The following is a 15,956-nucleotide window of genomic DNA, read 5'->3' as shown; positions in this document are numbered from 1 at the left end:
CTACACTGCTTGTCCTCACTAGGGTCGCAAGTATGCTGGAGCCTATCCCAGCTAACTGCGGGCAGGAGGCGGGGTACACCCTGAACTGGTTGCCAGGCAATCGCAGGGCACACATAAACAAACAACCATTCGCACTCACATTCACACCTACGGACAATTTAGAGTCTTCAATTAACCTATGACGCATGTTTTTGGGATGTGGAAGGAAACCGTAGTACCCAGTGAAAACCCACGCAGACACGGGGAGAACATACAAACTCCACACGGGCGAGGCCGGGATTTGAACCCTTGTCCTCAGAACTGTGAGGCAGACGTGCTAACCAGTCGCACCATGTCGCCTACTAAATAAATGTTTAACTAATTCCAATTAATTACAAATCCAATTATTAGAGTAAACCATTTTACATATCCAGTATTTTGTTATTCATATTTTTAACTCATTAATTAATCATGACTAAATTCATTATAAATAATACAAATAAATATATCAACAGACAGACAGACAGATAAGATAGATAAATAGGTTGTTATAAAAATTAACAGCTTTATATACACATTTTAATATTTTTTATTTAATGTACGAATGATCTGGCCCATTTATCCATTTCAGAAATCAAACGTAACCTTTGAGCAGAAAATTTGCCCATCCCTGTTCTTGGGCAGTGATTCCCAACCACTGTGCCGTGTCACATTAGGGTGCTTTGAGAGATCATCAAATTATACAATTTCCCTTAACTGGTCCAAAATTTGCATTTACTTCAAATACATAATGTGTCTTTGTTCAACTATCTATTCTAGTAATGTACAGTGACAACCAGAACAATTAAATGCTGTTCCATTAGATGGCAGAAGGTACATAGTTAAGCTATCAACTTCTTATTGTGACATTATTTTTTGGTGTTCCTTGAGATTTTTTTTTGCGTAAAATACTTGTCTTGGCTCAATAAAGGTTGGGAAACTCTGCTTTAGCGCATGCTAACTGGTACCTTTATCCTGTACTTCCTTGGACCATCGCTCTCTCTCGCTGACAGACTCGCGTTCGGTCCTCTCGATCTCCGCCAGAGAGTCCATGTCGGCCTCGGCGTCGTCCAGCAGCACCACCGCGGAGACGACAGCGGTCTCATTTGACTGGAACGGCGTCTGTTGACAGTTTGGCGGTTCCTCTGCGACAGACTTACACGGCGATACCTGGTCGTCGTTCAGCAGGGTGATTTTACTGTTCGTGAGGTGCGCTTGCTGCTCCGCATCCGTCCTGGGAGAATGTTCTCTGTATTGTTCTTTTTCTGTCTTCACTCTGGACAGCTTTAACGTCAGCCTGGCAGAGTCTTTCATCGGGGAGCTCACGATGTCGTACAAAGCATTTTTCTCCATGTGCTCTCCGACAGCCTTGCTCCTTTGCTTCTGCTTCTTTTTGCGTTCGGCGGAGGAGAGCAGCATGTTGGGAGCTGCACCAGGAGGAACGTCGGAAGGAGGCGACTGCATGATGAGCAGAGGTCTGGACCCTATGGAGACACCGAGACAGTGGAAAGGTTCAAAACAGAGACAAAACAGTGCCACATTTACACACGTTTAGTTTAGCGATACAGTGGAACCTGGGAAGTTGTACAATTGGGAATTTGACCCAAAGTTCGTGGGAAAATATGCCTCGGCATATTTCATGAAACTTCAGGCCAGGCACAGAGACTGTGGAGAGGCTCAAAACTGAAACAAAACAGAGGCACATTTATGCACCACTTTGGTTTAAGGATGCAGTGGAACCTCAGAAGTTGTACAATTCAGAATTTCACCCCAGGTTTCTGGAAAAATACACCGAAGTAAATCTTGCGAAACTTCAGCTCAGTCAAATTTATGCACAATTTTGATTTACGGACACAGTGGGTCCCCATAAGTTGCACAATTGGGAATTTGACCGAAAATTTGAGGAAAATATGCCTCAACAAATCTCATAAAACTTCAGCAAAGGCACAGAGACAGTGGCAAGCCTCAAAACAGAGACAAAACAGTGGCACATTTTTGTACCATTTTGGTTTAAGGATATAATGGAACCCCAGAAGTTGTACAATTGGGAATTTAACCCAAGGTTTGAGGAAAAATATGCTTCAGCAAATCTTGTGAAACTTAAGGTCAGGCACTGGGACAGTGGAGTGTCAAAATTGAGAAAAAAAGGTGGCCCATTTACACACCATTTGGTGTAAAGATACAGTGGAACCTCAGAAGTCGTACAATTCAGAATCTGACCCAACATTTCTGCAAAAATATGCCTTGCATTGAACTGAGTCAACTTATTTGACAACTTCAATGACTAAAAGTACATTACATTGTTAGTTAAAAACATAGCCCAGATAGTTACCAATGGTAGGGATGGATGAATTTCATTTATTAAGAAAAAAACAAAACAAAAAACAATGAAATAATAATATATGCATTCAATGGGAGGTCAACCAGCATGTTATGAGGTCTGAGGTTCCACTATCTCTTGTCTATTGTCAAGTGGTTTCTACGGCTACGTACATTTAGACGGTTCTTCACTCTCGGCCGGGGAACACACAGATTGTGGTGACTTGACTGGAAACAAGGCAGCCATCATAGAGTGCTCATTTTCCTGTCAAACGCAAGACGTTAATTGTGATTCTCAAGTGTGTCTCAGCGTTAACATTTACGAAGGAGTATTATGGGCCACTCTGAAGATTACACTACAAGATGAACGTCGTAATCTTTTGAGAGTAAAAGTTTATATTTAAGAAGTAAAAAGTAATATAGTTTCAGGATGAAGTCTTTTATCATCATGAGAATCGTCAGATATTTTCCACAATACATAACTTTTCATCTTGAAAATATGCAACTTTTTTCTTGTAAGACTGCAACTTTAATTTTGATGACACACAACATTTTATGGCGAAAATATCCAAGTTTTCATCAAAATAATCAACTTTATTTCCGTAGTATTACGAATTTAATCCCAAAAATGTAGGACTTTTTATCGAAAAAATATACTTTTTATGGCGGAAATGTATGATGTTTTATCGAAAAAATATAACTTCAACCTTGAAAAAATAAAACCTTTTTCAAAAAAAGAACTTTATGCTCATCATATTAGAACACTCATCTAAAAAATATATAACCTTTCATTTGAAAATATGTGAATGTTTTTCTTGAGAATATACAACTTTAGTCTCATAATATTACGATTTTAATCCCGAAAAAGTACACCTTTTTAGGGCGAAAATATACTTCTTATCTAAAAATATATTACTTCAATCTAAGAAAATATACAACTTTAACCACAAAAATATACTTTTTTATGGCAGAATATTATTTTTTTAAATACATGACTTTCTTCTAAAAAAAACTTTGTTTGAACTTAATTAATTCATTCATCTTCCGTTCTGCTTATCCTCACTAGGGTCGCGGGCGTGCTGGAGCCTATCCCAGCTATCTTCTGGCGAGAGGCGGAGTACACCTTGAACTGGCCACCAGCCAATCGCAGGGCACATACAAACAAACAAACAAACAAGCAGTCACACTCACACTCACATTCACACCTATGGGCAATTTAGAGTATTCAATTAACCTACCCTGCATGTTTTTGGGATGTGGGAGGAAACCGCAGTGCCTGGAGAAAAGCCACGCAGGCACAGGGAGAACATGCAAACTCCACACAGGCAGGGCCGGGGATTGAACCCCGGTCCTCAGAACTGTGAGGCAGACGATGGAACCAGTCTCTACCGTGCCGCCACAATAATACTACAACATTAATCGAAAAATTAAACAACTTTCTTCTCGAAAAATGCATAATTTTTCTTTATAGTATGCAATTTAATTCTCGTAACATGATTTGAATTTCAAAAATCTGAAACTTTTATCTTTTTCCGATTTTATACCCATAAATTATTGCTTTAATCTTAATAATATAAAACGTAATTCTCAAAAATGTATGACTTTTTAACTTGAAAAAATATACAGCTTTAATAAAAAAATACTTTTCTTCAAAATTACTTTTTATCTCAAGAATATACAACCGTATTCTCTTATAATTACGTCTATAATCCAGAAAAAAATATGAATTCATTCTTGAAAATGTACCATTTCTTTCTCGAAAATATCTAACTTTATTCCTCTAATCTTGTAGTGTATTTTTTTCCCCTAGGGTTACCCTAATACTCCCTCATTATTGTCAACTTTGTTAGCTATTTTTTTATACCTCATTTCCAAGTCTGTGCGCGATGTTGACATAGTCGTCATTCGAGTCTGGTTTGGCGTGATGATTGGATGCGTTACTCGATAGCTGTCCTGACACCTTGTTGTGGAGATTCCTAATATTACCGCCGACTAGAACAGAAAGTGAATTGCATTGCCAGTGAGTTATTATGTGTAATGACCAATACACAGTGTCTATTCTTACGACCCACCTTGCTGCGTCTGCTGGTGTTGAGAGTAACTCGGTGGACTGTATTGCATGTAATCAGCAGGACTTTGAGGAGTGTAGGGACTGGGGATGGGGCTGTTTGAATGCTGCTGCTGTGATATGAATCGAGCTCCGGACCTGGACTGTGGCGAGCTGAAGCATCTGTGCAATGGTACAATGTAATTTTCATAGTTCAAAATAAATAAATAAAACAAATTGCAGTGTATCCACTTTTCTGCTATCTTACCCAGAAGGCCTTTGAGTGACTGGGGACTGCTGATAATTTGGTGCTGGACTCCTGTGCACTTGGTTTGGAGAAATCTTATACTGTTGTACCGCTGGTTGCTGGATCACACCTAAGGGAAATACGGGGGGAAATGTTATCGACAGTATCTGCACGACGCTGACGCCAAGGAAAAATACAAAAATCGCCAAAATAATGGCTTCAAAGTTAATGAAAGTTATGAAACAGAGTTCAGACCCTACTGGATGTGAAAAACCTCCCAAAAATCCATCCATCAATTTTCTCTAGCTTTTACCCTCATTAGGTTTGCGGGTAAGCTGGAGCCTTTCCCAGCTGACTTTAGGTGAAAGGAGGGGTACACCCTGAACTGGTCGCCATCCAATCACGGGTCATATATAGGTAAACAACCAATCGCACTCACACCTAAGGATAATTTGGAGTCTTCAAATAAACATTCACAATCACATCCACACCTATGGACAATTTTGAGTCTTCAGGTAACATGGTTTTGGGATGTGGGAGGAAGCAGAAGTACCCAGAGAAAACCCAAGCTAGCACAGGGAAAACGTGCAAACTCCACATAGGAGGACCTGACTGTGAGACAGACATGCTAACCACTACTCACCATGCTGCCTGGGCAAATAGTATTACAATAATATACATACAGTGCTACTCCAATAACACATTCCCTGCTCCCTTAAATGCTTCAGTTAGTGCCTTTCTTGAAGATAAACACCACATCTTAGCACTGGACCAAAACTGTTTGCATACAAAATGACACACAAGTGTCTTTATTTCTACTGAGTGTACAAATGCAGAATTTCAGCATGCTGCCCTGCATAATGTGTGACTGTCGACTGCAAGGTCGTACTTTTGTCCCGAAAGATTTTGGGATTTCTGGCCAGCAAAGCTTGCAGGAGCACTGGCATGTCACCCTCAGGCTCATCGTTCCCCAAGTTGTCCTTCAGCTCTCTGTGAAGCACACGAAAACAACACAACAGTCACACAATGTAAACAACCACTGGCAATGGTCTTTTTTCAGGATGTATGTCATTCAGCTAAACTGGAGAAGCGGCTGGACTTGTGTGCTAAAGCAATGACTGAATGTTGTGACCGTTGAAATATCAGAAAACAGCATAAAAATTGTTTTGTTATCACCAGAGGAGCGGAACTCCTTTGTAAACCGCCTCCCTTAGACAGCTTTTCATGTCGGTTACACCTCTAACTAGCACAAGTCTTCAAGTCAAAACACATATTTGAAATTGACTGTAGGCATCCAGCACTATTTATTGTTTGAGTAATCAGTGTGAAAGGACACACAAGAGGACCTGTATATCGTCATTGTCCAATAAAAAGTATTTTTGTTTGTTAGCCAAAATGGAAAAATACAATAAAATCACAAAATGTTGCAATACCGACGGTCCTCGATTATACGACTTTTCCGACATACGAAGTTTTGAGGTTACAAACAGTGCAGTTTGCGCACCAGTGTAAGAATACATGGTCGCATGGCACAAGAAAACAAGCCGTACTTGCTTTTTTTAATTGTATTGCTATACTGCATATCCATGGTCTACAAGAGTTTTTCATGCAAATGTTAACTGTAATTAAATGATTTTACTACTGCGTTAGCATTGATTTACGTACAAATCGGGTTCCTCACCACTAAAGGAACGAACTCCAAACCAAGGACCACCTGTACGATACCGGATAATTCCAAATATAATTCTGAATCATTGAACAGATGGAGGCACCGCCACATTTTCATCCCAGTGCCAATTGACACTCGGTACCCCTCTACAAACCAGTAATACCAGCGCGCCTCCTAAAACAGGAGATACTCACATGTGTTCTGTGGACACCTGGTTAAGGCCATGCGCCAGCTGAGTCACCAGGTTGTCGTCGCGACACACCAACAGGCTGCTGACTTCTTCGGAGATCCGTCCATTGTAGAGCAGACTCTTGGCGGTGGTGGCAGGGAGAGGTGAGGGCAGTGGAAGTTGGTTCAACACTATGTGGGGTGAGAGATGGGGGGCATCATTAAGGCAATTTTGCATTGGAAAATGTGACAGTGATGCCAGACTACATAGACCAGTGACCACACAAAAAGAATCACTGCCAAAGTACAGTTCAGTTGTATTTAACTTTTAGTATGTCAAATTTGCATTTAATCTTTAGGAGCTGTTTGTTTTTAAAGTTTTATTTAGGTACTACAACACAATTTGTATTTCACTTTTATTTGCAATATATTCTAAGTGGATCATTATTTAAGTACACTTTTTATTTTCCTATATTTACAAGGAGTGTTAATGTATCAAATGTTACAGTGGCTTATATTAAAATTAAATATGCTTTTTGCATCTTGTTTTTTATGAAAAAGTAGGCCTACTATGGGACTATATTTCACTGTTGGTCATAATGGTGGTACTGAATTTGTTTGGTTGTACTTGGTATAAAAAACAATGAGAACCATTGACAAACCACACAAAATACAAATTTTTAAATGTGCGGTTCACCATTCAAAAACTCACCGACTTGCAAAACTGTCTTAAAACTAATAAAAAACTAATAACTATTAGATGAAAAACCTGTCCATTCACAAATTCTGTTTCGCCCTAAAATGCCGCCAGGAGTTTATAGCGTTGGCCACCAGCTGGAAGTCGGCCAGCTTGACAGCAAACAGCAGCGTGATGGAAGATTCCAGGAGTGGTCCACAACAGGCAGGCAATGCTCCTTGTGGGTTTGATGTCGCAGAAAGCAGGATCAGGCCAGTTTTAGTTCATTTATACATACTCTTATTTTGAAACTCATGACAACCAAACCGAAAGCGTTGCCACAATATGAATGTAGCTGAGTGAGAATAAAGATCCCTTGAAATCCATGTATGCAATACGAAATTTTGTCTAACTCCTGCAGAAGTAACGGATGTATGTATCATATCATATATTTAATGCACAAATGTGCATTTAAATAACATTTTGTGAAGTTACTCGGAACATTTTCATAAAAATATTTTAGTGACTGGGACTGCAGTGTTACATGTTGCTGCCTTTAATGCAGACGGGTCAGTGCACCAATTCCAAGCCACTGCCAGTCCCAAGCCTGGATAAAAATGGGATGGTTGCATTATGAAGGGCATCCAGCGTAAAAACTGCGCCAAACAAATCATGCGAGTGACTCACTGTGGTGACCCCAGACAGCAAAAAGTTGAAAGTTACATCTTTACTGAGTTGTACAAGCTAATTTGATGAATGCTAATAGTGGATATGGGTTGCTAATTATTTATGCAGACTAATGCTTACCCGATATAGACACATTGTGTTGTAGCTCAAATATGGCAGCTTTTTACAGCAAGCTACTGAGTGACTATTATATGAGCAGCTAATTTAAGTTTCTATTTTGCGCTTACTCTGAATATAAGTTATAAATACACATAGCTAATGAATTTATTTTGTCTTCATTTTCTAGTTTCACTCTGCCAATCGGCCTAATGTCAAGTTTGTAAATAAAAGCTGCAAACTACTATGAGGATATGTCTTGCACCATCTATTCAGAGTTTAGCTAGCTGTCTAGCTCAGACTAAGCACGGACATCTTAGCAAGGCCAGTAAAAAATGTATGTGGAAATTTATGTGCATTTAAAATGATTTATACATCATAACAAGTTGTTTTCTAAAAGCTACATACAGTATATAGATCGATTGTGATCTGTAAGTTCCACGTGTAAATGAAAACGTATTTTTAAAAGAAATTTTAGATGGCACATATGATTTGAAACAAGATTTGCGTCAAGATAATAATAATCAATAAATGTGAATATTTTCCAAATGTACTTAAAATACTTACAAAATAGAAAACATTTTCAATTGTCATTATTTATAGCATATTAGGCAACAAATATACTGGTCCAGCCCACTTCAGATCAAATTGGGGTGAAAGTGACCCCTGAACTAAAATGAGTTTGACACCTCTGGTTTAATATAGGCAATTATAAACATTTTTAGGGCTGGGGCATCCATTACTTGTCTGGGCTTGGTCCCTAATGCCCTCAAATACCGAGGGTTCACTGTACATTGAAAAAAACATCACAGATGCTCATTAAATGCCAAATTAGAGAGACGGCGACACACTTACGGTCCGTGAGGCTTGCGATTCCAGCGAGAGTTGTGATAGGAACATGAGGCATATCACCATTCATACTGAAGATGAGGTCAAAATGCTGCTCGATATCACCAAGGGGCTTCCCGTTCCTCACATCTCCAAAATGCTGTGGGGGGAAAAAAAACATGTATTATAACAAAGCAGCATCTTTAAAAGAGGCGGCAGCCATTAAGACATGAAACACGTAAAGCGGTAATACAGGTGTGCACACAACAACGTTGCTACTACAGTCATTGTTCCTTTTCTCCTTTCACCAGGAGTAGGTGCTAGTGCTTATAGATGTGCAGCCAACAATGACAACATTTTTACATCTGCAACAATACACTTAATTTAGTAAGACTAATACAGTGGCGCCTTCTCAGTACGGCAGAATTACCGGTATTAGTCGTTCTTCGCAAAGGATAAAGAAATGATGCCTGTGAGTATTGTTATATTATCTGTATATGTGTTGCTGCAGCGTTTAATTTCAGATATATGTTGCAACACCGCTACATAAGAGTAGATGCTAATTGTTAGCCCATGTGCCTTTGGAGTTTCTAATTATATGTTAGCATGCTATGTGGTTGCTATAATTACACATGCAATTCTCTTGCTTTTGTTTAGTTTGGCAGAAACCTTCAGCTGAGAGTGGCAATAAACCGATTGAAGCCTCTTTTTTTGAAGAGTATTTACTTATTACATCTGCCAAATTGTAACATGTTATGAAGTGAGTTGAGTCCCTTGCCAGTACACAGCGCTTGTATCTTAGGTTTACACTTGCAAGTCATCTTTGTTCATCTATTTATGCCAGCTACATATAGTGACAGGGAGAACAAATACAACCACCACACATCATATTCATAATTATTTCAATAATATACATTTTGTGACATTTTTGGGGGTTTGATGGTGTGCCTTGAGATTTTTCTTATGTAAGATGCAGTTGGGAAACGCTGTCATAATGTTTGGGGATGGAAATGGTTCTACACCTGCTCCATACATAAGTTCCTTAAGATAAATTCTCGTTCCCAGTCTCCTTGTTGTGTGACTGGTACAGCGTTGTGTGCAAATATATGCAGCACAACGTACGGGGATCCTTGTTATTTTGAGTTTCGCCCGATATGGAACGTGAGGCCACATTTATAAGTACGTAGCCTGTAATATCTGTTTGCTTTATGCATCATTCTGTGACACAGTTTGAATTTTGAATGATACGGAGAAAGTGCTTTAAGACATGCTCCAAATTTGCATTGACTGTTGAAAGTCTTGACTTTGAAAGTTTACAGATTTGTTAAGACAATGACAAATGTTACAGTAAGTGTACTGTATACAGCTGTTCTTACAGTAAACAAAAATAAAGTTACTGAACTTCAATCTTATGGAGTCTTTTATTATATTGTTTTTGTGTAGTCTTAAATACTGCTGTAAGATTTTGACACTATTAGAATCCTAAATTGTGAAAATGGTTTACAGTTGGAAGCATTCATTCAAAATCAAGAAAAGTGATTTAAAAATGTAATCAAATGAAATCAGTTATATTACTTTGACAACGTAATAGAAATAGTAACACTATTACCTTTTCAACAGGGTAACCTGTAATTCTAACCAGCTACATTTCCAAAGTAATCTTCCCAACACTGATTGTTTGTCATGAATGGGGATTCAAACTGAGCATGTTATACAGGATGTCTGGAAAGTCACTGTGCACATACATAATACTGTACATCTGCACCTCCTGTATATAGACACATATTGCATATTTAAAGACACTATATGTTTCTAGAGCAGTGATTCCCAAACAAGGTGCTGTGGCACACTTGTCCAAGAATTATTATTTATTAATTACAAATACATCTACCTTCATCTATCTATGCCAGCAACGCACAGTTACAGGGAGAACAATGCTCATCCTTCACATGGCAAACGGTACAGTACACCTGTGTGTCCACCTGTTGCCATTCATACAACAGAATATGTCATGACTACCTGCGAGCATATCAGCTTTGTGATCAACTATAAAGGCCCAGTAAGTTAATTTGTCACTTCGGCATTCGGCAAAACATGTCTTTTACTTCCTTCCAGTTCAGGTCACTGGCGGAGCCCTATGGCAGGAGACGGTGACAAAGCACCTGGAGAAATATAAAATGTCCACAATGCCTTTGTTTCACACAAGTTGTCTTCAAGATGACAAAGATGACCATATCCAATGTGCATCGCTTTTGCAGGGTGACATCTAAACCTCCTTCCAGGAAAATTGACAAAGCTGTATGCTAGTTCATGTGACTACGAAGGTATGGAATGTGTCTATTTGCTAACAATTGCTTAAAACATGGCGGCACGGTGGACGACTGGTTAGAGCGTCTGCCTCACAGTTCTGAGGACCGGGGTTCAATCCCGGCCTGTGTGCAGTTTGCATGTTCTCCCCGTGCCTGCGTGGGTTTTCTCGGGGCACTCCGGTTTCCTCCCACATCCCAAAAACATGCAGGGTATGTTAACTGAAGTCTCTAAAGTGCCCGTGGTTGTGAATGTGAGTGCGGATGGTTGTTTGTTTGTATGTGCCCTGCGATTGGCTGGCAACCAGTTCCGGGTGTACCCCGCCTCCTGCCAGATGATAGCTGGGATAGACTCCAGCACTCCCGCGACCCTTGTGAGGATATGCGGCTCACAAAATGGATGGATGGATGCATGCTTAAAACATATGATACCGTGACCGCAAATGAGTAAATAATGTTAAGGCTGTATGTCTGTAGATAGATAACTGTTAGGATTTTCCTGCTTCTGATATTTTGTTGGTCTTGACAACAACTTATTCATATTTCTGTCCGAAGATACCAGCCATAAAGAAAACAACATTTTTTTTTTTTTTTTTGTAAAATGGGCTCTGTTGCAGGTTGTGAAACACTGACATAGACACTATATACACCTACACTATAGTATCCTATATGCATATAGACACCTGCGAACAGTAGTTAGCAACTCAGTGACAACTATAGGTCAGCAGATTTAAAAGTTGTTTGCAAAAATGTTTTGTGCGTGTGTGGTCTAACTCTGTAAGGACATAGCCCTAATTCAATCGTGTTTCAATATAGAATACAGGAGGTACATTTGTATTCTATATTGAAACGTGTGTTAATAAATAAATAAATAAACAGTGTGCACAGTGAATTTCCTAAAACCCTGTATTATGAGAGTATTATTGTTTATTAATATTAATGTTATTGCTACGGTGTAATAGTGTGTGGAGGCCTTCCAGGCTAGCCTGCTTGGTAACTTCTGTCTGACCCAGAAGGTCCTGCTCTCACAACCGTTTTCATCCTTCTATGTGCTCCTTTGAGCCCCCCTCCACAAAACACAAATTTAAACGACCGTAGTAGCGCGCGTATATTATGTTTATAAACGAGAAGTGAACGGAATTCTGCCTCTGTGTCTCGAGTTAGCTTAGCATGTCCGTGCTAACAACAAAACAAGAAAGGATGGCCAATCCACCAAACCTTGTCTCAATTCCTGCCTTTTGTTACGCCGTCACAGTCAGGCTTTTTATTTTCAGGGGGACGCTACAAGCCAACAATAGCGACACTACTTCACTTTAACGCCGCTTGTCAGTGTGTAATGACTTAGTTATTTTGACTTAGCTGTCGTAGTTGACGTATAATAAGAGCAGCGCCTGTAAAAGTAAGTCGAGGGTTAGCCGGCTAGCGACAAACTGAAGATGTAGCTAGGCTAGCTGGCTACGTCTAGCCGTAAGTTGCATCGCATCCCCCCGGCGCCGGATCAAAACCAGCTAGCCGCCTTAGCCGCGCGTTTTCTCGGCCAGGCTAGGCTGGGTGTCTCGGGGTTTTCACCTCGCTTGCTCGGCGGTGGCCTTCAACGTCGCATCTCCACCTCCTCACAAAACCTGGGTCTCTCTTGCCAGAAGGAGGAAGCGTATCCCCGACTCGACCGCTACGGAGGCAACGTTGAGGGGGTACAAAAGCACAAAATCACCGTCCGGGAGCTTCCCCACGTCTGGCCGAGCCGGAGAGCGATCGTCCAAAGGGCCGCCCGGTGTACACGATGAGGCGGCCTCGGCGGGGTGGCGATGGAGCCCGTGTATGTGTTTGAATTTAAATCTGGCCGTATTTACCTCAGGATGTGATGAGAAAGAAGTGGCTCCGGTGGTGGAGAAGGAGAAGGAGGAGGAGGAGGTGGTGGTGGTGGTGGAGGGGGAGGAGCAGTAGGCCTGGCAGCAGCAGCAGCAGCAGCAGTAGGATGAGCAGCTGGAGAGGAGACTCGAGCTCCCTCTCCGTCCCGCCGTCCGAACAGCTCCTCCGGGAGGGGTGGTGGGGTGGAGGGACGCTGGGACAACCGACAGCACCCCCCCACACACACACACACACACACACCATCACTCACCACCAACACAACTGCCCAGAGAGGATGGATGGATAGCTAGATAGATACATAGATAGATAGCGTCAGGTCCATAAATATCAGGACGTCAACACAGTTCTCATCTTTTTGGCGCAAAACACCACCACAATGGGTTTGAAATGAAACTAACCAGATGTGCTTCCACTGCAGACTTTCCACCCAGTTTTTAACAGACTAAAAGTAATGGGGCAAACTAACTACCATAAATCAGACATTTACTTTTTTTAATACTTGGTTGCAAATCCTTTGCAGTCAATTACAGTCTGAAGTCGGGAACAAATAAGCATCACCAGACGCTGGATTGCATCGCTGGTGATGCTTTGCCAATCGACTTCGACTACAAAAAAAATATTTAGTTGCTCAACCCCTACTGTGCACCAGTGAACAAAGCAGGATCCAGAAAGACATCGATGAGAGTGTTTGGTGTGGATGAACTTGACTGGAAAACATATAGTCCTGACCTCAATCTGATATAATTAGGTTATTAGGAATTAGAGAAGAATTAGAGCCAGCCCTTCTTGTCCAAGATCATAGTGTGACCTCACGAATCCACTTCTGGAAGAATTGTAAAATAAATACATAAATAAATAGAAAATCTGAAGCTATTATAGCTACAAAGTCATATTATTGTTTTAGAAATAAGCTGTCACTTAAATTCATATGTGAGTCAAGGCAGGTGAGGGAATGCTTTTGGCAACATTGTGTCTCTTTTGATGGGACAACACTGAAGGACAGACTTTGCTACAATGTTAAGTAGTCAGTGTACAGCTAATATGACAGTGGAAATTTACTGTGCCCTCAAAATACTTAAACACATACCCATAAATGTCAAAACCACTGGCAATAAAAATGACTACACAACTTGTGGTGAAAAGGTACAAATTGTGTCAAAACTGTCAATACTATTATTGCTCCAGTTATTTACCAGCACTGGCTTAACCATGTTGGGTATGGGATTCACCAGAGTTTCCACTGGAGTTGCCATTGGAATCCTCTTCAACTCATCCATGATGACATCACAGAGCTGGTGGATGTTAAGAGACCTTGCACTGCCCCACCTTCCATTTGAGGGGGCCCATCAGATGCTCGATAGGGTTTAGTTCTGGATTCATGTTGACCTACACCTGTCGCCAAACATTTTGTGTATTACATGCACGTCACGCCAAAGAGAGACGCTGCAGAGTGGAAACATTTGGAGCAGCAGTTAAGATGCACTCTGTTTAAATATGTATAAAATAATATAAACTCATGTTTGATACACACATGGTATTGATTCAATACCTTAACATAACGTAGAAGTGCATCGTACCAATGGGCCTTGCTATTTTTGGTGACCTTATGTATCTGTAAAAATGCACATCGGCACAAACTTAATGCTAAAAATAAATTCTAATTTGTCAAATCGAGCACATTTATAACCATATTAATGCTAAATATAAATCTAAAAAACTTACCTATCAACCTGTCTTTCTATCAGTCTATCTATCCATCTACTGTATCTATCGTTTGCCTCACGGTATATTTGCCCAACAAATATGCCTTAGGCAACCATGCTATTAGGTTATCTATGTTTTTATCCCGCTACCTATCTACCTTTCTGCACCCATCTATCAATCATGTTCCATATTTCTATCATTGCTGTTGTGTTTTCCCTCAGCGTCCACTCGATGGGGCTGTTGAGTGCTTCCGGGTGGCGACGTCAGCCATGTACGTCATTTTAGTGAAAGACAAAAGTCCAATGAGAATCGGTAGTTCTCGCCGGGTGCGGTGGCGCGCGCCTGTAATCCAAGCTGCTGGGAGGCTGAGGCTGGCGGATCGTTTGAGCTCAGGAGTTCTGAGCTGCATCGGACTATGTCGATCGGGTGTCCGCACTAAGTTCGGTATCGATATGGTGCTCCTGGGGGAGCTCGGGACCACCAGGTCGCCTAAGGAGGGGTGCACCGGCCCAGGTCGGAAACGGAGCAGGTCAAAGCCCCCGTGCCGCTCAGTAGTGGGATCGCGCCTGTGAATAGACGCTGTAGTGCAGCCTGAGCAATACAGCGGGACCCGGTCTCTTTTGCACACATCCTTAACAAAATAAGTTACATTTGTTTGACTACGATTTTTTTGGGAACGTTTTTGAGTCAGTCATGCCTCGACTTTATGGTGTTCTTCACATTAAAACATTGGTCCAGCAGCAACTCCTACTGGATGAAAGTAGAACTGCATCGGGCAGCAACCCAACTTTAAATTTGTTGCTGTTGTTCGTCAAACACATTTTTAGTGTATCTGAAACATAAAAAATAACGTCAAAAATCATTGATTTATCATTAATGATAAATAAAAAGTTTCTTAAGATTTTAAAAAAAATAATAATAATTCTATGTATGTAAACTTATGGCCCACAAAAACAAAACAGAAAGTTGCCATTAAAGAACTATATTTTTATGAGTGGAAACCTATGGCCCATCATGTATGAATAGGAAACAAAATCATTACACTGTAGTATAGTTTTATTTCCCATGTATGTAAACTCACAGCACACCCAAAATAGTTTTTTTATTAAAAAAATATTAAATTATTTTTTTCTGTGTGTGATATGATGCTAATTTGTTGTTCTTTTAAATCAAATGCGTCTTTTTCTGGCCCACCAATATGAAAATAAATATTTTATCATTTAGATTGTTTTTTAAATTTGTCCTACGTATGGGAATTAAACATTTACCTCACCCTGTATGAATGGTGAGATGAAAAATGATCTCTACATATGGAAACCTAT

The 15,956-nt window shown here is 40.4% G+C and overlaps 1 protein-coding gene across 3 annotated transcripts in view; it reads right to left on the bottom strand.

The window, feature by feature from the left end:
* The window catches only part of LOC133413399 (nipped-B-like protein B), a 37,785-nt gene extending 24,711 nt beyond the window's left edge, over nucleotides 1–13,074 (bottom strand). Inside the window, exons 1-10 of one of the 3 annotated variants that reach the window (XM_061697719.1) lie at nucleotides 12,912–13,074; nucleotides 12,631–12,730; nucleotides 8,783–8,915; nucleotides 6,495–6,660; nucleotides 5,521–5,621; nucleotides 4,653–4,761; nucleotides 4,410–4,567; nucleotides 4,202–4,329; nucleotides 2,512–2,602; nucleotides 987–1,502 (exon numbers count right to left, since the gene is read on the bottom strand). In XM_061697719.1, the coding sequence (XP_061553703.1) occupies nucleotides 987–1,502; nucleotides 2,512–2,602; nucleotides 4,202–4,329; nucleotides 4,410–4,567; nucleotides 4,653–4,761; nucleotides 5,521–5,621; nucleotides 6,495–6,660; nucleotides 8,783–8,846 (1,333 nt within the window). In that variant the 5' untranslated portion in view covers nucleotides 8,847–8,915; nucleotides 12,631–12,730; nucleotides 12,912–13,074. Of the gene's footprint in view, nucleotides 1–986; nucleotides 1,503–2,511; nucleotides 2,603–4,201; nucleotides 4,330–4,409; nucleotides 4,568–4,652; nucleotides 4,762–5,520; nucleotides 5,622–6,494; nucleotides 6,661–8,782; nucleotides 8,916–12,630 lie in introns of all 3 variants that reach the window. The other 2 variants (XM_061697722.1, XM_061697720.1) reach the window with 2 other exon arrangements.
* Nucleotides 13,075–15,956: the final 2,882 nt, after the last annotated feature.

This window comes from Phycodurus eques, chromosome 15 (genome assembly GCF_024500275.1).
Source record: "Phycodurus eques isolate BA_2022a chromosome 15, UOR_Pequ_1.1, whole genome shotgun sequence".
Classification (NCBI taxonomy): Eukaryota; Metazoa; Chordata; class Actinopteri; order Syngnathiformes; family Syngnathidae; genus Phycodurus; species Phycodurus eques.
Note: the sequence above shows the minus strand (reverse complement) of the source record. Positions and strands in the feature narration are given on the sequence as shown.